Source organism: Podarcis cretensis (assembly GCF_951804945.1).
Source record: "Podarcis cretensis genome assembly, chromosome: 1".
Taxonomy (NCBI): Eukaryota; Metazoa; Chordata; class Lepidosauria; order Squamata; family Lacertidae; genus Podarcis; species Podarcis cretensis.
The window spans coordinates 111742910-111766822 of NC_137170.1; the positions used below are offsets into that span (position 1 = coordinate 111742910).

Below are 23913 nucleotides of genomic sequence, written 5' to 3' on the forward strand. Positions count from 1 at the left end.
ATTTTTCCTTATCTGGAAGAAGGAACTATTTAATTTCATGTGATCAAGAGCACTAACACCGCATCTGAGCGGCAATATAGATTTTGGTTGCGAGGCGATTTTTGCAGGAATAGATCTGACACGTCAGAATGTGCTCGCTCCATCCCCCACTCAAAAGTGACGTTAACTGGCAAACGTCAAAAATAATGATTTTCAATTGGATCCAGAGTAAAAGGAGATAACTAGGAGCACTGGTTGAAGCTCTACTAAAAAAATAAAAATGTACTGGCTTATTGCCTGCTCCAGCAAGCAGCTGATGCTACTTAACAGTGCAGGGTGCTAAGACCGAAAGCAGGAGCCTTGCAGTGGTGCCTTGCCCTTTGAACCCCTTGGGCTTGCCGATCAGAAGGTTGGTGGTTTGAATCCCCACGACGAGGTGAGCTCCCGTTCCTTGGTCCCTGCTCCTGCCAACCTAGCAGTTTGAAAGCACACCAGCGCAAGTAGATAAATAGGTACTACTCTGGTGGGAAGGTAAACGGCGTTTTCGTGCACTCTGGTTTTCATCACAGTGTTCCGTTGCTCCAGAAGTGGTTTAGTTATGCTGGCCACATGACCTGGAAAGCTGTCTGTGGACAAATGCCGGCTCCCTCGGCCTGAAAGTGAGATGAGTGCAGCAACCCCATAGTTGCCTTTGACTGGAGTTAACCATCCATGGGTTCTTTATATTTACCATTTTATATCTGCACAAAGCAGGGATTCTGTATTAGGGCACATCTACCTAGCTGGTATAACAGGGGAAGGCCTCTAGTTCAGAGGTACATGCTTTGCATACAAAGAGGACCAGGTTCAATCACTTTTATCTCCAACAATCATCTGACTCAGCACAAAGCAGAATGAAGTGGGCTCTGCCCATCATTCCTCGAGCGCTGATGATTATGTAGCCAAAACAGCAACAAAATGCTTAATTGGAATGAGTTACAAAGCAGAGCAAGCAACAAAGTCTCCATAATTTTATTTTATTTTTATTTTCGTATTGTAGAGGTCTCAACTGAAAGATACAATGAATGTAAAGTAAACAAAATGACTGTGGAAAAGAAAATTACATGAATCTGAACTGAATCTTATGTACATTATGCTGCCATTTTTTTATACATTATTTATATATGCTAACTGCATTGTCAACAGGATAAACAGCTTACAGTATTCTCAATACTGTCTTGGTCTACACTGTATTGTAGCCTGTTGAAACTTTAGAAGGCTGAGAGGAAAAAATGGGGGGAAAGCTCATTGATAACTGCAACTATTGCTCAGTGATAGGAAGAAATGAGGCGATTTCATTCACTTCACTACTTCCTCTAGAAAATGAAAGTGGATCATGGAAGGAGCAAGGTGCAGTCGTAGCAAAGGCAATATTCACATGCACCAGTGCCCTCCCAGTTATCTGTAATGGTATAGAATATAAGATATCATCTGCCGAGAGCTTGCAAGCTAGACCTGCTGTGGCACATGTTTGCAGAAATACACTGTGGCCAAACCACTTGCTTGTATGCTCAAATATGTACAACTATAAAATGAGTATTTACATCACAGAGTTAAACTGGTGTTTGTTTTTTGTCTTTGTTTCTAAGATTTAGGCATGAACTATACTGAGAGCAGAGGACTATACAGTACTTTTAAGACAAAGTAATACTTTTAAGACCCTATCCTTTTTTACCCATTTCGGGCCTATTTTTGCACTACTTTACTCCTGAAACCATTTGACCAGTCAACAGGCACCTCTGGCATGGAACACTTTTGTCTGTTCCCTATTCCTGCTGCACAGATGCTCGGTACTGGGAATTAACCTGTGACGGAAGTGATTGTTCCATGCAGAGACGATCTCACCTTGGGCAAAGGACTGGGTTTAGAGAAATACCTAGGACTGAGATAGTGTGTATGTGTGTGTGTATGCTTGGATCGAGTGATCAGCATAAAAATAATCCATTTGGGATTTTTTTTTTATCAACTGCAGGCACAAGTGGATTTGCCTGATCAGTCAACAGAAGGTGTAAAATCGCTTTTTAAAAAACCATCGGAGCCAACCTTGAAATACGGAAGTGGTTTAAAACTCTGCCTGATGACGTCACGTCGGTTCCATGCAGGATCTGTTAAGCGCAGCATGCCTTCATGCAGTTTGCTTCTCTGTCTGCATGTGACAGAGAATCAGAGAGTAGAACACGTGGTCCTGGTAACCCCACCCCTTCCCTCCCGCCGCAACAGAAAACCCGTTTTACAAAAATAGTCACATATAATAGTAAACACCCTGTGAATTTTTTTGTTTTTAATGATAAACCCACCTACACTGTGTGTGTGTGTGTAAAAATATGGCAAATGTGGCAGTTGAAATAGACACAGTGAAAACACTTACCGACCAAGTGTCTTGCAGTATATTAAACACATAGGCTATAGCGTTGTGCACCTCTTGGAACAGCCATATTGTCTCTGTTCCTGTCTGTCTCTCTTCCACCCTGCCGGCTGTGAGTGAGGACAGCTGGCTCCTACCCTGTTTTACAGAGTCAGTTTGGTGACGAGGGGTCACTGTCTTGTTATAGGCACTGACCTTTAGAGAGATTTTATCTGTTTATATACATATATAGATATATCTATGTAATATATTTATAAAGTATAAACTGACAGGTTTGGCATAAATCTCCCAAGGGAGTCTCGCTGACAGGATACGTACCCTTTCAAAGGCTGTAAACAAATTTGCACACAAACAGGAACGTAAAAAGTTTTCTTCACTTTTTGCTAGCCCTGGCATCTTTACTTTTATAGTCTCTGTCCGTTTTGCCCTTTTCATATTTCTGTTTGCCTGGCTTGGTAACGCTATCGTAGGAAGGTGGGGAGGTGGTGGAGGAGCTTTCCTCTGTTTTCTCCGGAGGAGTCAAGTTCCTGTTAAATTTATCAGGAATCGTGTCTTTGATGGGAAGGGCAATGCCATCTTTGCACTTGTCTTTATTATACATAGAGGTCACTTTTTTCACTTTTTGTTTTAAGAGGAAACTCCTGAAAGCCCGCTGGATGATGGTAGCAGACACTTCCTCTTGCTTTCGTTTCAGGGTGGTTGTAATTGGCTCATAGGACACTTTCGAAGGGTTGGCTGCCATGAACCGGTCTTCCATTTGCACTCTGAGCAAATCCATTTCTTCGCTTTCTCCCAAAACACGCTTTGTAAAGGCAAACAAGATGTCAAGGCAGTGAATTCGGTCACCGCTTACCATGGGTAGATCCATCGCAATAAGCTGAACGTGGTTTGGTTTTGCAATGAGAAGAGGCGGCTCCAGAGAAGCTGCAAAGTCAAAGAGTTTGCAGTACTCTATAAACTGGGTTGCATCTGGATCAAACTTTTCCCAAACCTCATAGAACATCTCAAAGTCGTCCTCGCTCAAAGGCTCAGCACTTTCTTCTGTAGCAACGCTGAAGTTCTCCAAAATCACAGCAATATACATGTTCACTACAACTAAAAATGATATGATAATGTAACTAACAAAGAAGAAGATCCCAACAGAGGGATTGCCGCAGTCTCCTTTGACCGAACTTCCTGGGTGGTCTATCTCAGGGTCACAGTCTGGCGGCCCGCTGTTGAGAATGGGAGCTAGCAAGCCATCCCAGCCAGCAGAGGTGGTGATTTGAAACAGACAGAGCATGCTGTTGCCAAAAGTTTCAAAGTTGAACATGTCATCAATGCCCACTTCTCTCTTCACGTAGGCAAAGTTGGACATTCCAAATATAGCGTAGATGAACATGACCAGGAAAAGGAGAAGACCGATGTTGAACAAGGCAGGGAGAGACATCATCAAGGCAAAAAGTAGAGTGCGGATCCCTTTAGCACCCTTGATGAGACGCAGGATGCGACCTATCCTGGCAAGTCGGATCACTCGGAACAAGGTGGGCGACACAAAGTATTTTTCAATGATTTCTGCTAGGAACATACCTGCAAAGAAAAATATTTAAGGCAACACCAGTTTTATAACCAGATATTTCATATTGTGTAAGAACATGAATTGGACATTATACTCAAGATTCATGCTATGAGCTGGTTTGCAGGTTGTGCTAAACCATAGTTTGTTTTAAACTATAGTTTATATCCTTCTCACTCTCTACACATCTTCAGACACACCCCTATGTGGGTGCTCTGCACAACACAAACGAACTACAGTATGGCTTGTTGTGACATGCAGACCATGATTGTGGTAAGACAGAAATAAGCCAAGATTTGTTCTTGACATTTTTAACTTACCACTCATGATTTTTTTTATTTAAAAAATTAAACCACTTTGGGGGTTTGCATGACATGACAAGCTATACTATGGTTTGTTTCTGCTGTGTGTGGCACCCATGGAGGGGAAAGTTATGTAAAGAGTGGGAGACATTTTCACAATTAAACATGATTTAAAACCAACTATGGTTTAGTGTGCTGGGTGAACCAGCTCCATGGGTGAAAGAAATCTAAAGCAAAGGGAGTTCTTTTCTAGGATGCCTTGAATATGACCATATTAGTCACAGGGAAAGAGATGGATGTCAGCATGTGAATGTAATTTAATATGTCCCAGTTGTGCTCATACTGTAAATATTAATGTTTTTCTTAATGCAGATACATAAGACAGAGGTACACAAAGCATAACCACAGGGAAGTAGGTTATCTTGTAAAACATCTTGAAAACGTGTGTTGTTTTAATTACAATGTGAAAATTGTGGGACAACTATGTGGATGTAATTTAATATACATGAAGATTAACAATGAAGAAAAACAAATATTCTATTTTGTCATTTGTTAATGTTCAGTTATCTTAAGCACATTTTACAACTGTTAATTTGATAGCATCACAAAACGAGTAAGAAATATAACAGAAATTCATTAAAAAATGATTTTAAAAAACATTCCAAAATGGTTTGGCTGACTTTAGAGTGCTAGTCAGACGTGGTTAGGACATAAAGGTAAAGGTAAAGGGACCCCTGACTATTAGGTCCAGTCATGACTGACTCTGGGGTTGCGGCGCTCAGCTCGCTTCATTAGCTGAGGGAGCCGACGTACAGCTTCCGGGTCATGTGGCCAGCATGACTAAGCTGCTTCTGGCAAACCAGAGCAGCGCACGGAAACGCTGTTTACCTTCCCGCCAGAGCGGTACCTATTTATCTACTTGCACTTTGATGTGCTTTCGAACTGCTAGGTTGGCAGGAGCAGGGACCGAGCAACGGGAGCTCACCCCGTCGCGGGGATTTGAACTGCCGACCTTCTGATCGGCAAGTCCTAAGCTCTGTGGTTTAACCACAGTGCCACCCATGTCCCTTGTGGTTAGGACATATGATGAAGCAAATTTGTGTTTTTCTGTAGGATCTACATACATGATAACTTTTGTCTACAAATATCTTACTTACCTTCACAGATACCTTCATGAAATATTATACATGTGTAGGAGGAAACGTTCATCATACGGTCATATGTAGCCAGCATATATGTATAGATTTATTTATTTTCTGTTTGTAAGCACAACAGGAAGTCACAGCCAACCATGCCTTCCCACTGTTTTTACATCGTGCAACAGACAGGTGTCCATTCATAATACACAATTATGTGGGTGTGCTATAAGCACTTCTCCAGGTTGAGAAGGGGGGGGGGGGAAACAACCACAATATGTGAAAAGGCTTGTCAGGCTACGCCTTCATGGAAAGAAATGGTTCTTACCTACAATGGAGAGAATGACAACTACGAAATCAAAGATGTTCCATCCGATGGTGAAGTAATAATGACGGAGTGAAATCAGTTTGAGTACACATTCGCCAGTGAAAAGCACAATGAACACTAGATTAATCCTAGATAAAATGGTTTCCATTTCTTTACTTTGGTCATCTGTTTCCACCATCATGGTGACCATGTTAAGGCAGATAAGAATCATGATGCTGATGTCAAAGGCTTGTTTTGTTACAAAATCAAAAACCATGCCTTGGAATTTGTTCTGTTAAAAATAAAAACAGAAAAACAGAAAATGGGAATAATGTGAAAATAACTCTCTTTACAAACATATCTATATCATCTATCTATCTGTCTGTCTGTCTGTCTGTCTATCATCTATCTATCTATCTATCTATCTATTATCTATCTATCTATCTATCTATCTATCTATCTATCATCTATCATCTATCTATCTATCTATCTATCTATCTATCATCTATCTATCAATCATCTATCTATCTATCTATCTATCTATCTATCTATCTATCTATCATCTATCTATCTATCTATCTATCTATCATCTATCTATCTATCTATCATCTATCTATCTATCTATCTATCATCTATCTATCTATCATCTATCTATCTATCATCTATCTATCTATCTATCTATCTATCTATCTATCTATCTATCTATCTATCTATCTATCATCTAATCTATCTATATCTTGCCCTCTTCTTTTGAAGGATCAGGCTATTAAATTTGCTTCCTAGCACCTTAGCTTTTTGAAAAGTAATTGCTAGAGCTCTTGCTTCTTTGAACATTAGTGAGGGGCAACCAGAAAAGCAATCAGCAACCTCAATTTCATCTGAGCTGCCCTAAGAGTCAGGCATGTGGTGAACCAAGATATTAAGGCCACTGCTACCTAAAGTTTCGTATATTTAAACTGGCCAGCATAAACAACAATAATTTCATCCTATATTACTTGAAAATGTAAGAGGTGGGGAAAACATGATTAGGGTATAATTGAGAATGAAAGCAGAGAGCAGGTAGCAAATTGTTGCCACTGCCTCTACATTGTGGAAGTTCTTTCATCTGCCGTACAAGAAGCATCACCTATTGGTTACTTCAGAGAGTTTGTGAAGACATATTTTTTTGGCTCAGACTTTCCCTGACCCATAAGATGGGACCTGGTTATTTCTGAATCCCTCTTTTTATCTGTGCCTATTGCTGTTATTACTATTATTTCTTCCAGTCTTTCATCGTAAGGTCTAATTTACAATATTAATACCATTGCCATGTAGCTCAGTTGGTGACAGCATGGGGCTGATAACACCAAGGTTGCAAGTTTGATCCCCCTATGGGACAGCTGCATAGTCCTGCATTGCAAAGGGTTGGACTAGATGATCCTTGGACGTCCCTTCTAACTCTATAATTCTGTGAGTCTATGAGTCTAACAGTCTAAAACAAACCAGTCACAAAAATAAGCTGTAAACAAACTTCTCAGATATCGAAGCCCAGGGTAAAGAAGTTTATAGTTTTATTTTTTCATGTTATTTTTGTGTAGTGCTTAGATTATTATTTTTTAAGTAGTATATTAAATGGCTTATATAGACTTTCGATAGACAATGCTGAATCTTCAAATATATGAAGTAGAAAGCAATCCTTACCCCTGGTCTAGGTATAGGTTTTTGTGGCTTTTTAGACCCTAATTTCTTCATGGCATTATAATATTTCTTCTGTTCTTCCGTCATAAAGATGTCCTGGCCTCCAAAGTAAAGAAATGAAATGAAAACAAATCATGTTACAAAACACGTCCGCAGATTAACCTATGCTCTGATTAACTGAGCACATTTTAAAACACTGGTTAAAACACCACGTAAGTTCCAGCTTATACTAGAGGCCAATGAGAGCCTTCGTGGGCCAATGCATATTACTCTCATATTACACCATATTGATAGCCTACCAAGCTATTTCATGGGCCCAGTTCAAGGTGCTGGTTTCGGCCTTTAAGGTAAGGTTACCAGACATCCCCATTTCCCGGGGACAGTCCCCAGATTTACAAATCACTCCCCTGACAAAATCCATCTATTTAGTAGGAAGTTGAAAAGTGTCCCCAGATTCATTGAAAAAAATCTGGTAACCTTACTTTATGGTCCTAAATGGAAATCATGAACGTCAACGTGACCCACAAGTATGCATCCACTTAAATGAAAAGCAGGGGGTCATTCTCCCTAACACCTTGTTATCTGAGGTATCATGGGCAGGTAGTCAGTATGGGTCCTGGACCAGATTTGTGCAAGAAGCCTATTTGGTTCCATTGTTGCTGTCTTTTCGTCACACTGTAAATTATGCTTTTTCTTAGTATAATCAAGGGGTGGGTAGGACTTGCAAGATGATTAATTGTGCATTCATTTTGCCTCTTTTCTGGCTTTGCTGCTGTGCTGTAATGTTTTTAGCGTTTTCAATATTTCATTTAGACTTGATTGCTGTCTAGGGGCCTTTATAAAGACAGAAAAGTGGAATATATATTTCCCCCAACCCCAACCCCCCAAGTTACACATTACAAGTTAACACTCTCAGGGTCTTGAAGTGATATCATACTTTTTAATTTAATTTTTTTATTTCAAGTTCATAGTGGTGGAGAAGAAATAAATGTCAGCTACTAAAGCGAGCATTTTAAATAAATGAAAAACTGTCTATTCTTTTAATGTTCTAAGATGATTACTTCATACCAGGCAGGACTTAGGTTTGGTGATTAAAAAAACCACACCAAATATTTATAGCACGGTGGTACCTTGGTTTTCGAACATCTCGGAAGTTGAACGTTTTGGTTTTCAAACGCTGAAAACCCAGAAGTAAATGCTTCAGTTTTCGAACACACCTTGGAAGTCGAACATGCCATGCGGCTTCTGCTGAGTGCAAGATCCGGAGGCCTAGCTGTTGGCTATTGAGTCCTCAGTTTTTGAACATTTTGGAACTCGAATGGTCTTCCATGGTATTACGTTCAAAAACCGAGATACCACTGTAGCTTTATTTCCAGAGAATAGAAAAAACCCCTTAAATACTTATCTTCTTTTTTTGTTGATTGAAGTTATCTATGATGACACCAATGAAAAGGTTTAAAGTAAAAAATGATCCAAAGATGATGAAGATAACAAAATAAAGATACATGTAGAGGTTATCCTCATAATACGGCTGATCTTCTACCTACAATCCAACAAGAAATTGCAGGATCTCAACATAGACACACGAAGCAGAAAACAACCACCCATTTTCTTCAAAGCACACCAATTCAATGAAAAGAAGAAGAAGAAGAAGAAGAAGAAGAAGAAGAAGAAGAAGAAGAAGAAGAAGAAGAAGAAGAAGAAACAGCCTAGCATGTGTATCTATCTGTATACAACTATTGTGTTATAAACAATGAGCCTAAAATTTGAGTGGTTTTTTTAGTTCCTTAGGTCAGCAGACCTATGGGCTGGTCATCTGTACGTCACAGTAAAACCAACAATATTTTGACTGCAGGGATTGTCAAGCAGACTCGCACGAGTTACCAACAGAATTAGTGCTTACATGTATGATGGAATGTATACTGATACTTACATCTCTTGAATCAACAGCTGCATACATAATATCCATCCATCCTTTAAAAGTAGCCTGCAGATAAAATGCAAACATTAAGCACAGTTGTAAACATACAGACATGTATGCAGGGAATGTTGATGTCAAAATTTGGCAGAGGAGTTGTATCAACACCGCCTGTGGAGCAATGGGTCAGCGCGTCTGGCTGTTAACCAGGTTATTGGTTTGAGCCCACCCAGGGATGGCAGAACCTCTGAGCCTGATCCTATGCACTGGTATTTTATGCAGGGAGTATAGAATAGGAAAACTAAACTACTTACAACTTGAAGCAGAGCGAGGTAACCAGCTCCAACATTGTCAAAATTTACTTTCACATTTTTCCACCGGGCAGGCTGATTGTCGTTGATGAGCTCCTCACACTGAGTTTTATTGTCAACCTCGCTAATATTAAACATTTCACCTGTCGTGGTGTTAACACAGTGGTAGAACTTGCCAGCAAACAGGTTTACGCCCATGATGCTGAAGATCAGCCAGAATATGAGGCAAACCAAGAGCACATTCATGATGGAAGGGATCGCGCCAACCAGAGCATTGACAACCACCTATCATGAAAATTGGACAGAAAAGAAAAAGAAAATTCCGATTTATCCTTTACAGCTGAAGAATATAGCTTCCAAATTTCTATTCGCGTCTTTACAATTTCAACACTTGGGCTGTTTTAAATACATATACACATATATGTGGGAGGGGGTTGATGCATGTTAATAGAAAATCCCGTTGTTAATGGTACAGTGCAAAAGAAACAAGACAAAGAAGCAGGAACTAAACGCTACAGGGAAAGCAAGTAAGTGCAAAAAGTAAAATAAAACCTGATAGTGGCAAGATGGAATCGTAACATTTGTGTGCACTAGGCAGGAAAAAAGAGAGAGAAAAAAGTTAAATACCAAGAATATAAATCAAAGACCGCTAACTGCGCAACAAACTAGGCCTTCAAACAGGGAATGGCTGAGATGCTGAAGCAAAAAAAATGCCATGAAGCAACTGCCTGGGTTTTAAGATGTCTTGTAAAGCAACAAGACTTTCTCCACTAAGCATTCAGTCTTCAACCCTAATTCTTTAATAAGCCTTTTAAATTTGCAGAGCTTTGTGGAAGGAGAAAATCATATTCCTGTTAAATATAGCCAAATAAATTCAAGACTGATTTATGAAATAGCTACACTTCTCTTTAGGAAAACTATGTGCACTGATTTGACTTTGCTCTAAAATGAAGATACGACTTCTGAAGCAGCCTGAGCTTTTGTTGGCAAATGCACATTTCATTGGATGTTAATATTAAGTGCGGAATCCAATTCATGCCCTTGTGTTCACAGGAGGTATTTTGATTCAGCAGAGGTGTCTGCTAACAGAAGAGAAGAGGGGGCATTTTTTTATTTTTTTTTTGCATATTCCCCCTCACCACTGCAGTCCCCAGTTCCCCCCTCCAAATTAGCTCCAGAGTTTAGGGACCCCCCCCCCAGTTGGAAAGTGCAGAGGGAATTTGCAAAAACCACCTTCTCTTCCTTTTCCATTAGTGGATGCTGAATCAAAAGCCCTTCCGTGAGCATGAACATGTTTTGCATTAAACTAGATATCAAGATGTTTTGCATAAAAAATGGAGGAAATGTAAGGGTTTATTGCAAGATAGGTGAAGCCTTGATACATGCTATACATGCATGGATTGTCTTGGGGACATGTCCACCTTGCAGATCCACAATTTTGTTTGGCCTCTTCACTTGCTGAGGACTTTGCAACCCTTCTGCACCCTTCCATCATCTTGAAACCTACAGGCACTGAACAAACCTTCTCCCTATCCCACCCCCAACCCCAAATCATAAAACCTAAATTATTTACTGGAAGGCAGATATCAATGTGACCATCAGAGAGGTCAAATGAGTTGCTGGACCAAACCAGAAGCATCATATAAACATCCTAAAAGATGGCTGGGGAACCTGTAGCTCTTTAGAGGTCATTGGACTCCAACTCCTCTCAGCCATAGAGGACTGGAGCTCCCACATTCTTGCCTTATAGATAGCCATCCTTATGACTTTAAAGTAAAAGACATCACACACACTTTCCCCCAGGTGATGCAAATACTTTCTAATATACTGCTAATGAGGAGTTCATGCTCCTTAGCTTCACACTCGAGCTCTCTTTCATTGCCTTGTTTAGTATGCCCTTTTAGTCTACCAGGGTAAACTTTTATTATTTATTTCATAAAATTTATACACTACTTGATCGTAAAAGCAAACAAACCTCAAAGCGGTTGACAAAAAAGAGAAAGCAGTAAAATCAAGAAAAATTCACAACCATACTTTAAAACCATACAAAAGTTAAAATACTAAAATCAGATTAAAATTGCCTCAACTTTCTAAGTATCTGGTTTGCTTGTCTAAACAAGAATGTTTTTAGGAGATACCCAAAAAGGGTATTATTATAGGGAGTTCCTAAGTGCAGGCACTGACACACTAAACAATCTAACAAATGTGGAACAGGTATTATATGTCACCTTCAGTGGTGGCAATTCTGTCCAATTTTGTCCTTGGAAAGAAAGATTGGGTTCTAGGGATTATGCAGCTCTTAAAAGATTTTCTTCTCCCCGTTTGGTCTACAAATTTGTGTGGAAATTTTGTGAGATTCTGAAGGCTGGAGTCCAGTGCACTATCTACGGTAATTATCTGTGTGTCAAATCCCAATAAGCAGAATTCATTCCTGTTGTTCAATTTCATGACAGAACAATCTGGAATTTTGAGACCCTGAAAACTAAATTTGTGCCCTTATCATTTATGTGATTTGCGCTCCCTTCAGGTTTAGGTCCTTAGTATGGTGACCTTTATACACTGGAATATTGTGTTGTTAAAAGGTTTTTGATTTGAGTATAGATTCCTGACCACAAGTTCACTAGGTTGAACTATTAAACCATGAACACACTCACCTGCATTCTACTGCTGAAGTGACAGCAGTTAAGCCATCTTCAACGTGTTCTCTACCATTTTCAAATGATGCTCAGATTGAAACCATGCAACTTTTATTTAATGCTGTGTAGCCTTGTCGGGAATGCATACAGGGCTGTATGTATGTGGGAGTGCAGGATATTATGCCTGGTGGAGCATTTATAACTCTTCTGCCTGCAAAAATATCCTTGAAAGTATGTGGGCAATGTTTGTTGAAAGCTCAGAAGCCAGGCATGTGGCTAAACAAGCTTTTTTTTGGGGGGGGGGCAGGAGTGCAGCTGCTTCAGTTCAATCCTTTGGCCCTCCCATGACTCATAAGACTATGCAACATGGAAAAAAATGCCAAACAAACTATGTAACAGAGAAATATAAATGCACAATTTCTCAGTCTGTGTAACCCAATGATGTTCCAAAATCCAGCTTTCCTTGCTGCAAACTTTGGACTGCCTGACCTCAATATTTTAATCCGGGAGTTGCCAAGTACACATAGCCCTGTACACTCACACACAAATCTGATCATTCTGGAGTGTCCTAACACAACCAATGCAATCCTGAAATAACTTTTAAGCAACATACATGCAAGGGACCGAGATGTAAATGCTTGGCTGAGAAGGAAAACTCCTCAAAGACTGTAGAACTGATAAGCTTTTAGAAACGCTGGTGACTGTGGCATGCAGTAAAGAAAAAATATATATATAGTGCAACATTTCAGCATGGATTTGTCATTCTTTATTCTGCGTGGATAGTCATGTTTCATGCACATGTTATTTCAGGGTCATTTCATGGCTATCTCACCCTCATTCCTTCAAATCGTGACAGGGCTCTTAAAGGCCTCAAAGCTCTTAGTGTTCGAAGTGATTTAATGGCACCCAGTTCAGAATAGCCCAGAGCATTGGCTACTAAACTAACCAATGAAACCTGCAGGTGGGGAAAAAAAAAGGTAAAACACGTTAGTGTGTTTCCTTTTAATACAGACATAGAGAACAAGGTAATTATTATTATTATTATTATTATTATTATTATTATTATTACCCCGCCCATCTGACTGGGTTTCCCCAGCCACTCTGGGCGGCTTCCAGCAAAATATTAAAATACAATAATTCATCAAATATTAAAAGCTTCCCTAAACTGGGCTGCCTTCAGGTGTCTTCTAAAACCACAAAACCAGGATTCACTTGACCTGAGGCCCAGAACTTGTCTTCAAACTGAGGCTCAGTACTATCCACATGACTGGCAGCAGACAGGAGCCCTACCCGGAGATGCTAGGAATTGAATCTGGGACCTTCTGCATGCCAAACATGTGCTCTGCCACTAACTACAGTCTTCCGCTTCCCCTACTGCAAAACAGACATACGGTGTGGTGGTGAACCCAGCCATAACACGAAGGTCAGGGCCAGGCCTAGGTCTCCTGGCTGCTGCCTTCAGGGTCGCTAGTTGCTGCTGCTCCTTGTCAGTTCCAGTGTATCTCATGAGTGAGGAGGAGCGTGCAAATACAGTGGTACCTCGGGTTAAGTACTTAATTCGTTCCAGAGGTCCGTTCTTAACCTGAAACTGTTCTTAACCTGAAGCACCACTTTAGCCAAGGGGGCCTCCTGCCGCCGCCATGCCGCTGGAGCACGATTTCTGTTCTCATCCTGACGCAAAGTTCTTAACCCGAGGTACTATTTCTGGGTTAGCAGAGTCTGTAACCTGAAGCGTATGTAACCTGAAGCGTATGTAACCCAAGGTACCACTGTAGCTTGCAAAAGGAAGTGAAACCCTGTTGTATAGTTTCCATTTGGGGAATTCTTTTCCTCCTGAAAAAGTTGCCAGAGGAGTCTGAGAGGGACAGAGCCTGAGTTGGATGGAGGCCCCCGTGTGTGCTAATTTGGGGGGGGGGGGGGCCTGCCATGATCCGCTTTACCCATCCCACTTCATCTGTGAAACTAAGTCCTTGAGCTCCTGCTGCAAAAGGAGTTGACTGGGGAAAGTGGTGTTGTAAAAGCAAGACACATATGCCCACATGAGTAGTAACAAGGCCTAACCCTACTGAGAAACGTCTTAAGATCAGACAAGAACATGGTGGCATTTTCAATGGAGAGAAAGCAAAGTACGAGGGAAAGAATTACTCCAAACCTTTCTAAATCATGCTGAGAGGAATCTGCCGATTTAATCATACACCCCTTCAAACTGTGGATGTGTTCTTGGATATTGTAAATTACTTATTCTTTTGTTTTACACTTTCTTGCTTGCTTCCGCCCCTCTCTCAAGCAATGAGATAAATCAGAATAAGAAAAGAAGGAAGGAATGTGGTTCGGGAGATATAAGGCACTGAAAGGTGAGATTAATATGTGTTATTTTAGCCTACTTTCATTAGGCACCCTGACATAACAAGTGTCAGGAAGTTAAAAGTACAGCAAGATAACATGGGAGCTAACCTACTATTCTTTCCCTTTGCACACAGGGGGGAAAGGAAGTGAGCATTAGTTTCCACTCTGCTCAGGATAAATCAGGATGAAAGTTAACTCCCCACTTCTCAATCCTTATGATTTCATTGCAGGTATCAAATTATTCTATCAGATAAGCAAAAACTGGGATAATAACACAAGTTTCAGGCTGACATCTCACCATGACAATCAGTTATTATCAATGTATAGTTTGACAGTTCGAGCTTAACTGGGAGAAGTTCAATTATTTGTTCAGTCAGCCATTCTTACCAGCTGCTCTGTATGTATACAGTGGTACCTTGGTTTACAAACTTAATCTGTTCCGGAAGTCCGTTCTTAAACCGAAACCGTTCTTAAATTGAGGCGCATTTTCCCTAATGAGGCCTCCTGCCGCCGGTGCCCTTCCACCGTTCAGATTCCGTTCTTAGACCGAGGTAAAGTTTGCAAACCGGGACACTACTTCCGGTTTTGTGGAGTTTGTAAACCGAATCGTTCGTAAACAGGACTGTAATTAAACCGAGGTACCACTGTATAAACATCTATTCTGGCCCGCCTCAAATAAAATAAAGCCGCCTAAGGTAATATTTAAGACTTTAGAATAACATTGTCCTAAAAAGCTGTTAATAAGACTGCATCCTCTTGGTCACTATGACTTACTTTGACACACTTTTCTGTTAAGTGGCAGGATGAGTGATATGCAGATGCAACTGAGCATATCTCACTGAAGCGGCTATTCAGGAGCAGTGGTTGGTCCTTTCGGCAGTGCTCAGAAAGAGGGTGGGCTACTGAGCATCTGTTCCTTGGTCTCTCCATAGTCTTGATCAGTTGTTAAGCCTAGCACGCACTCCAGACTGCCCACCTGTGCAGGTAACATTGCTCGGTCCCTGCTCCTGCCAACCTAGCAGTTTGAAAGCACGTCAAAGTGCAAGTAGATAAATAGGTACCGCTCTGGCGGGAAGGTAAATGATGTTTCCGTGCACTGCCAGAAGCTGCTTAGTCATGCTGGCCACATGACCTGGAAGCTGTATGCCGGCTCCCTCGGCCACTAAAGCGAGATGAGCACTGCAACCCCCGAGTCGGTCACGACTGGACCTAATGGTCAGGGGTCCCTTTACTTTTACCTTTTACTGTTCTTTACCACATACATATTTTCATATATTAGATCTTGAGCCTGCAGGCATGGTCCTTTTTAACTTTTGTACAAATAATATTTTTTTATGACTGTTACTGTGTTACAAGACATTTGCATTCCATGGTGGGTGATTTTTCTTCATGTCAGCACAATTTATTTCTTGAACATTCTGTGAGGTAAAAATCTTCCCACTTCACATGCCCAGAGCAGTTTTCCAACTTTTTAAAATGTTGGTTTGTTATTGCTTTTATGGTGATACAATTAAAATTTAAATGAATCGGTGAATATGTGGCACTTGAACTGGAAAAATCAGGCAAGGGCAACACTGATGGTTCACCTGTATTTGGTTTGCTAACATGGATAGATATAGGCCACTTCTCATGTTATACTGAATAATCATGACAGGAACACAGATTCATGAAGACAGATGCAAAGGACCCAACTCTCAGGTCAACTTTGCGGTATTACTATTCTTAATGTTATGGTAATGTTTTTAGGCTTGGGATCTAAATAATGAGGAGGCTGCACAGGAACAAAGCAAACAATGGGTTTCAAATACTTACATCAACAATGAGGAAATCCAGCCAGCACCAGGCATTGGTGAAATACATTTGAAAGCCATAGGCCACCCACTTCAGAAGCATTTCCAGAATGAAGATGTATGTGAAGACCTTGTCAGCATACTCCAGCATGGTCTTGATAGTCTTGCGCTGTTCAATATATATGTCTTCAAAGGCCTGGGGCAGGGAGGAGGGTGGAATCATTGCTTTATCGTTCACAGAGATAAACCTTATTTTTTAAAATACAGGTCTAAAATTTCATTTCTGCTTCGTGTTCTACTGCTAACATATTACCAAACAATTAGCAAGAGAGCAGGAATTCTTGGTTTTTTAAAAGCACCTATCCTACAATATCTGTGAATCATGATTATTTATCAAACATTTCCAAACCTGAAAGTAACTGTACTAGCCACCATACATTCTATTGAAAAATCTGAGAAAATAGCAGGTGTTTATTTTTTATTTTTGCTCACCAGAGCACCACTGCTGAGGAGAATCATAAAAACAATGAACGTCTCAAACCAGTTGTGTTCAACTATGCTGTAGCAGGTTTTCCTAAAATTCCACCAGATTTTTCCTCGGCCATCTTCTATACTCACTTGACAACATGGGAACTTCTTGATGCAGCCTGTTTACAAGGATATTAAATTGTTAAATTTTGGAATAAATGTTTATGGTTATCTTTATTTCAGAATTTTAAAGAAACCAGTCTTTCCTCCACAGAGTCGAGGACTGTATATATGGAGTTCACCCATTTTATCCTTCCTTGTGAGGAAGGAGGATAGTTGCTGTTATGGCTTAATGTTAAAAGGGACATCCTAGGGTTGCCATTTTTCAATTGTTCAATTGACTTGTCTAAGACCCTTTGAAATCCTGGTAAATTTGTACAACCCCACCCCACCGTTCAAGACTAGGGATTTTAGACCAATGCCTTATCCACCCAAGTTGTGACAGTTGCTATGAGGCAAGCAACCCCCCCACCCCCACCCCAAGACCAGCAAATTTGTCTGGAGGCAAAATTCCTTCCTGGCCCTAAATATGCCGACCAAAAACTTCTATAGCAAGGAACCAACCAAAGACTGTATGATGAAAATACTCTGAATAAAGGGAGGGGCGGGGAAGGAGATCTGAAATCCAACTGCAGTGAAAGGCAAGGAGGTGGCCCTAAATTTATGCCTGGGAAGCGGACCTGAATGAAGACCCCGCAGAGTCTATGGCCATCTCTGCCCCCACTATGTCAGCAGCCTCCTGAGCCAACCCATGATCGGTCAATCTCACAGGTGGGCTAAATTCAAAATCCCACCTTGTATCCCGCCAGCTGCTGGAAGCAGAGAAAGAATCTTGGCAATGGTGGCAAGCTGTGCCACAGCAAAACTGCAGTCCACAGTTAATTTGTCAAACACAGCTTGTTTATTTTGTTTCCCTGTTACCTTCTGTAAAACAGGCTTCAGGTTCAAGAGCCTCTTCAGGTTCAATCTCTGCCTGTTCACCCTCTCCAGGCGGGGCAATATCAACTGTGCTGCCTTCTGAAGAGCTGGTTGCATTTAACTTCTGAAAATAAAATCCCACAGAAAAAAAGAAGTTTTTTTTGCCCCCTGCAACTTTATGCCGCACTCAAAAGGAGATAGTGAAGTATGACAACGCTCTTCCAAATTTATATTGGCAGTGCATAGCAGATGGAACCACAAATTCGTATCTATGTCAACTCGGAAGGAAGCCCCACTGAGTTCAATGGGTTTACTCCTTTCTCGGTAACTTGGGTATAGGATTGCAGCCTAAGTTTGCTTGTTTTGTTTTTAACGCAAATAAAAGCATGCTATTCAAACTGTGTTTCCCCTTTCTCACAATAAGCCTGAGTATTTCCTTATGTTGTAGAAAAGCAACTGTGTATAGGAATTCCGAAATAAGTGGGGCTGGATAACTATTTGCAAACTCCTTTATTGTATTATATTAAATTTAGGTGTGTTTGTTGTTAATTCCTCACTCACTCACTCAAGAAAAACTGGACCACTAAAGAGAGAAATGATAGAAAATAGCCAGTTGTCCAAAGTTTCTTTACTAACTTCAGAAGAAGAGTAAACTAGTAAATTAATGTTAAAATAACCCTGCTATTTACTGTAGGACTCCATATATTATTATTATTATTATTATTATTATTATTCTCCAGCTATTATTAAAATAGGCTGCTACTCTGCCATAATAATTTTGGAAACCCAGCCTGAATTGGATTTTCATGGCTGCTTGTCAGAATTCAATCCACACAAAAATCTAGCTGAGTTATGTCTGTGCTGGTGTGAGTTACCACAACATATGGATATTATATGCATCTATGTGCGTGGGGAATTTGCATTTTAATGTAGATCCGGGTGCCCTACACTGCCACATTGCCATATGCCCAGAAACAGCGCCGTTTAAGGATGAACACAAGGTTCCTGGCCACCACTAAACAGGTGAGGCAGCTAACCAGCCGTCAAGCATGAGGAAAGCTTTTGCCCACTATTGAGTGTCTGCCTGGGTTTTTGTGACATGCTGTCTCTTATTGAATGAAGCACCCAATGGAGGCACCACTGTTCTAGGCAGCCAGGCTGAACCAAAATGTATAAAATACCAAATTGCATTTTACAACTTCAGATATAAAATTATACTGCACATGCTCAAGAGACTTTGCCCATATAAACTTTGTAAGTAGACGGGCACTTGGCAAGTTTTGCAGCGCAGTGGCAGCGAGTTTAGCACATTATTTATATTATAATGAATCTTTATCGCGGTCCAAAGACCCATAGAACAATTTCAGAACAAAATACAGTTAAGACAGCCAACCACGAAAGAGAGAGAAACTGAAGCAGTCATTTTGTTTTATCTCGAGCTTGATTATCTTTGTTTCTTTTTACTTCTGAAAGAAACTTTGCCATGGCCAGTGTAATATCATTAGACCTGTCATCCAAAATATATTTAATATAGGAGGCTTCAGATTTTCCCAGCGGATCTGCCAGTAGGGGTTTGATCAGTTGGTCCCTTGCTTGCTTATTTATATTGTATCCAACAGGGAAGTTGTTTCAGGCAGTTGTTTATAAATTCCCATTCTGTTGTTTCCCCCTTTTGGGAGAGGGGACTCTCTGTGCATGCTCAGAGGCATTCAGTTCAAAATTGGCAACTGTATGGTTATGCTATCCTGGCAAAGGAACATCTTTCACTAGATCTGCATCTGATGGAGAACTTGTGAATTTGTCCTATATTTATGCATCCTCATGTGTTATATTTGGAATAGCTTTTTCAATGTTAACATTAGCATGTTCTGAAATAGTTTCATTAGAAATTCACTCTTCAACTTTAAATAATTGTTATACTGATACCCTTTAAAACATTATGAAATATTATGTAAAAAGCAAAAACAATTACGAATAATAATATCAAACTGTTCAATGTTACACAGTTTGCACTAATGCTAGAAATCCTGACCTATATTCTTAGCAAATTAAACGAAGGTTGATCTAAGTTTGTTAAAGCAAGTTGTTTGGCAATAGCACTGACATGTCAAAGGGAGGATTATGCATATATATTTCTGTATCATATTAAAATACAAAAAGGAATTCTTTGAGCTGGAAACCTATGTGGCTACATAAAGTAATTATTCATGCCCTCTTTGTAATTGCTAATTACATGAATGGCATTGTGTCTAACTTGGCCCTGATGGTGCAATTCCTTAAGTGGTGGTGAAGAATGTGTAATTTTACTGATTTTGTGCTGTGAAGAAGCTGACTAAAACTGAGCTTTTACAGAATTACATCACTTGAGGATTTGAGCATGACATTTTTGAATTAATCTGGATGCATTTTGCTGTTAGGCAAATTAAAAAACCAGGAAGAATTCTCCAATAGTTAGCTTGCTGAAACAAATTAAGTTTAAAATATGAGAATAAATATGAGAACCAAGATGATAGATTAAGTAGTAAAATCAACCATGCCTTTATACAAGTAAAATAACCCACTCAGTCGCTGGGTTTGAATGTTTAGGCTGCAGTCCTATTCAGACATTACACAAATGGGGAGGGGTGAGGAGAATTGCATATGGCCAACTCATTCAGTATAAAGTCTGAACTAATGTGAGTAACAATATGTTTGTCAGAAAGTAAACTTCATTGTTTGGTTACTTCCGTATTAGCACGTTTCCAGCTACTTACTTTAACTGGGGGATGAAGAAACTGGCATTTGGGTTTTCACAACTGTCCATTGCAGAATCGTGCTTATGTGTGCAATCAAACTCAAACGCCATTGTTTTAAATTTGCAATGGCATACATGCTTAACGATATATATTTGTATATCCCATAAACTGATTTCTCAGTTGGCATTACAGCAACACCATCTTTACAACATGTCGTTTGTAAAATATGTGAATGTACTTTACTTTATTCCCTTTTAAAATTCAATATGATCATCCCCCAGCTGCATGTGCTTCCTACCTCTCCTTCCCCAGTTGGATAGGACTTAATAGCCAAACATAGCAGGAACAGCAGATATTATTTCCTAACAGATAAAACAAAACATACCTTGACTGTAAGCATACTGATCCTACTTTAAGCAAGAAAGGAAGTTTTAAGAGCTCCTTTTGTATTAAGTCACATTTCTTAACTGATGCACATTTTTAAAGGCTCATTCCTTCCTGCCAGTGCAATTTTGAAGGCTAGCTCAAAGAAAAATTTGCAACTGAACACAGTGAAGATTTCTTCAGCACACAGCGAGGAGGATATGCGTTTCATTTAGTTGGGTATATTGAAAGCAAAATGCCTCCCAACTTGAACAGCTATATTAAACCAATCTATGTATTATTCATCTGATATTACACAATTTAAATTGAAATCAATAACTTAATACAAAATCTGCAACCACCCAAACTGAATAGCCTGGTTTAGATGTAACAGGATACCATGGTTTACTGCTTCATGAATGAGCTATGGTGAATCTTGGGCTCATGCACTCCCCACTCCTTTCTCCTGCTCCTTTGCACCGAAAGATCGGATGCCTTCACTTCTAGTTTTAAACAAACCACAGCTCCCCATGGCATACATTAAAACTGTGGTGAGAACAAACCTTGATTTCAGTTTCAGTGTTGTTCTGAAAACACAGATGGAACAAACTACGGTTCCCTGAACTTGGATGTCACAGGGAACTGTGGTTAGTTCAACATTGAAAATTCCTGATAAGGTGAGAATTGTCAAATGGGACGTTCACAAGCCTGAGGCATGCCATGACTCATCCATAAAGTGGGGAATAATGATTCCTTGTTATCTATGAACCAGGTCAAGGTGAGCATTTGTTTTTTCCTGGCTACAGTGCATCCTTAAACAACACAATCAGACCAAAGTTTAAACAACTCTAATAATTCTAGCAAATTATACAATTCATGCTACATTTAAATGAATTTAAAATCCTGATACTGTAATTTAAATTTAAAAGAACAACAGGTATCTCTCCTCTAATGAGCATTCTTATTCAAACAAGCAAACTAGGAAAAACACCCTCATATAACTTATACCCGGGATGGGAATCCTGTGGCTTTCTAGAAGTTGTTGGACTCCCAACTGCCAGAAGCTCCAGCCAGCATGTCCGATCGTCAGGTGCGTTGGGAGTTTTGGTCCGGCAGCATTTGTTATGGCACAGCTTCCCCATCCCTGACTTACACAATTACTTTTGCATTTTTTTAAAAAAACGAATCGTTTGACAAGATGTTACCAGGCCATTTTCCATTAGAGACCTCTCAAAGGTCACCGCTGTACACTACTAGGGAGCGAACATCATATTACCCGCAAAGAACACATTAGAAAGCATTTGTTGATGATGCAGCATTCCCAAGGCCTGAATCAGCAAAACAACATGCTTGACTAGAGCAGAAGCCTGTGCAATACTAGTGAAACTGCACCAAGAAAAGCAGAAACCCACCTTCTTCTTTTTTTTAAAAAATGATGATATGGGGGAAAAAACAACTGGAATCATAAAACATTGGACAGTACGCAGCAGTTATCATCTAAATAGGAGTAGGTAGCAATAGGACAACCACTTTAGCAGCCTCTTTTGGATTTGAGCACAGCTCTTGATTTTTTTGCCCACAAAAGAATAATCAACACAAGCTTTGCCCAACAGCATGTTAATGGGGCTCATTTCCATTGTTAAAGCATTCACTTAAAGCCCGGTCTTGCTCTCATTTACTTTTCGCTGGACACTGTTTCAATGGGAGCAGGAGCAGGCCATTATACAAATGTTAAAAGCTTTACAAACCATTTCATGATTCAGGTGACAGTAAAATAAACAAAGGGATTCAGCCATTATAAATTATCAGGGATAAGTCAGCTTGAGATATGGTTTGAACATTCTAAATTGCCCTGAGACTTGACAAACTCTCAGATAAATAATTCTCATTTTCTTTTACAATTCAGTCACATTTCTGATTTTTTTTAAAAGGTTTTAGTTGCATAGAGTAAGACAAAAAAAAAAAAAGTTTCTCACCCCTTCAACCAAAGCCTCTTCTTGAACTGCAGCCTGACAATATTTGTGTTTTATACTCCAATAAAGCAGTCTTCAACAATTTGCTTAAAATGATTTCTTAATGTCTTTCTTAAGTTTACCAATAGTGCACTGATCAGGGTGGCCAGTTATTGCATTGCCAAAAGATATAACCAAAAACGGAGAGTAAATCAATTTGCAAAAAAATGGGTCTCCCCCAAGAAAGCTCAACAACTTTGGTTAATCCAAAGGGTAGATCACTGCCAGTGTTATTATAGTGGGAGTAGATTGCAGTCTCTTGGAAGTTGGACATCCCTGGTCTAGGAGAACGCATTACATGAACTGGACCATTATGTAATGCGTTTCTCTACCTCTGGGCTGGAGGGAATTTCTCCTGCTGGGCAGGAGGGAATTCACTCCCACAGTAAAAGATATGGCCAGGTAATGGAGAAAGTTGATATGGGGATGCAGATCCCTGTAGCAGATGTAGTCTGTTTCGGACAGCAAACAACACAGAAAGGTTGTTGTACCGCCGCCTAGCCCAGGAGTCTCATCAAATACTTTTTTTGCTTTTATTTGACCTGTCTGTTAGTGAACAGCAATATGTCAATATTAGAATTAGTAACTTTATTTTGACTTTAATTATTTTTTTAAATTGGCTATTACCTACTTTTGAGGATCAGAGAAGATTAAAACCTGAACAAACCAAGTTGTTTTTAGAGTTCTAACTCGTTTGTGAATAAGTGTGAAAGCTCAGTAGCTAGTACAAACGCTGCAATATTATAACATCTTGTGATTTCATTATTATCACAGCTTCCAGCAACTTATTGTTAAAGGCAAGGACCATCTCTTCACTTGCTGCTTGCCTGGCAGCTGCCACTGAAACCTTCTGAATTGGAACAGCAAGCATCACTCAGACTGCAGAAGTATCACTTTTTTTTGGCTAAAATATCAAAAAATGTTTGCTTTAAAAAAAATTAAAGCAAATGTTCTGGGAATTTTAAAAGCATAAGATTAACTATAGAGCATTTTCTG

At 39.9% G+C, this 23913-nt stretch overlaps 1 protein-coding gene across 1 annotated transcript in view; it reads right to left on the minus strand.

Annotated features, from left to right (window-relative positions):
* Positions 1–974: 974 nt before the first annotated feature.
* Positions 975–23913, minus strand: part of LOC307215753 (sodium channel protein type 2 subunit alpha-like) — a 73149-nt gene continuing 50210 nt past the window's right edge. Inside the window, exons 19-28 of the mRNA XM_079975418.1 lie at positions 17811–17931; positions 16854–17008; positions 16384–16557; positions 13058–13180; positions 9593–9874; positions 9294–9347; positions 8766–8903; positions 7364–7468; positions 5705–5975; positions 975–3952 (exon numbers count right to left, since the gene is read on the minus strand). Of these exons, the coding sequence (XP_079831544.1) occupies positions 2757–3952; positions 5705–5975; positions 7364–7468; positions 8766–8903; positions 9294–9347; positions 9593–9874; positions 13058–13180; positions 16384–16557; positions 16854–17008; positions 17811–17931 (2619 nt within the window). The 3' untranslated portion in view covers positions 975–2756. The remainder of the gene's footprint in view (positions 3953–5704; positions 5976–7363; positions 7469–8765; positions 8904–9293; positions 9348–9592; positions 9875–13057; positions 13181–16383; positions 16558–16853; positions 17009–17810; positions 17932–23913) is intronic.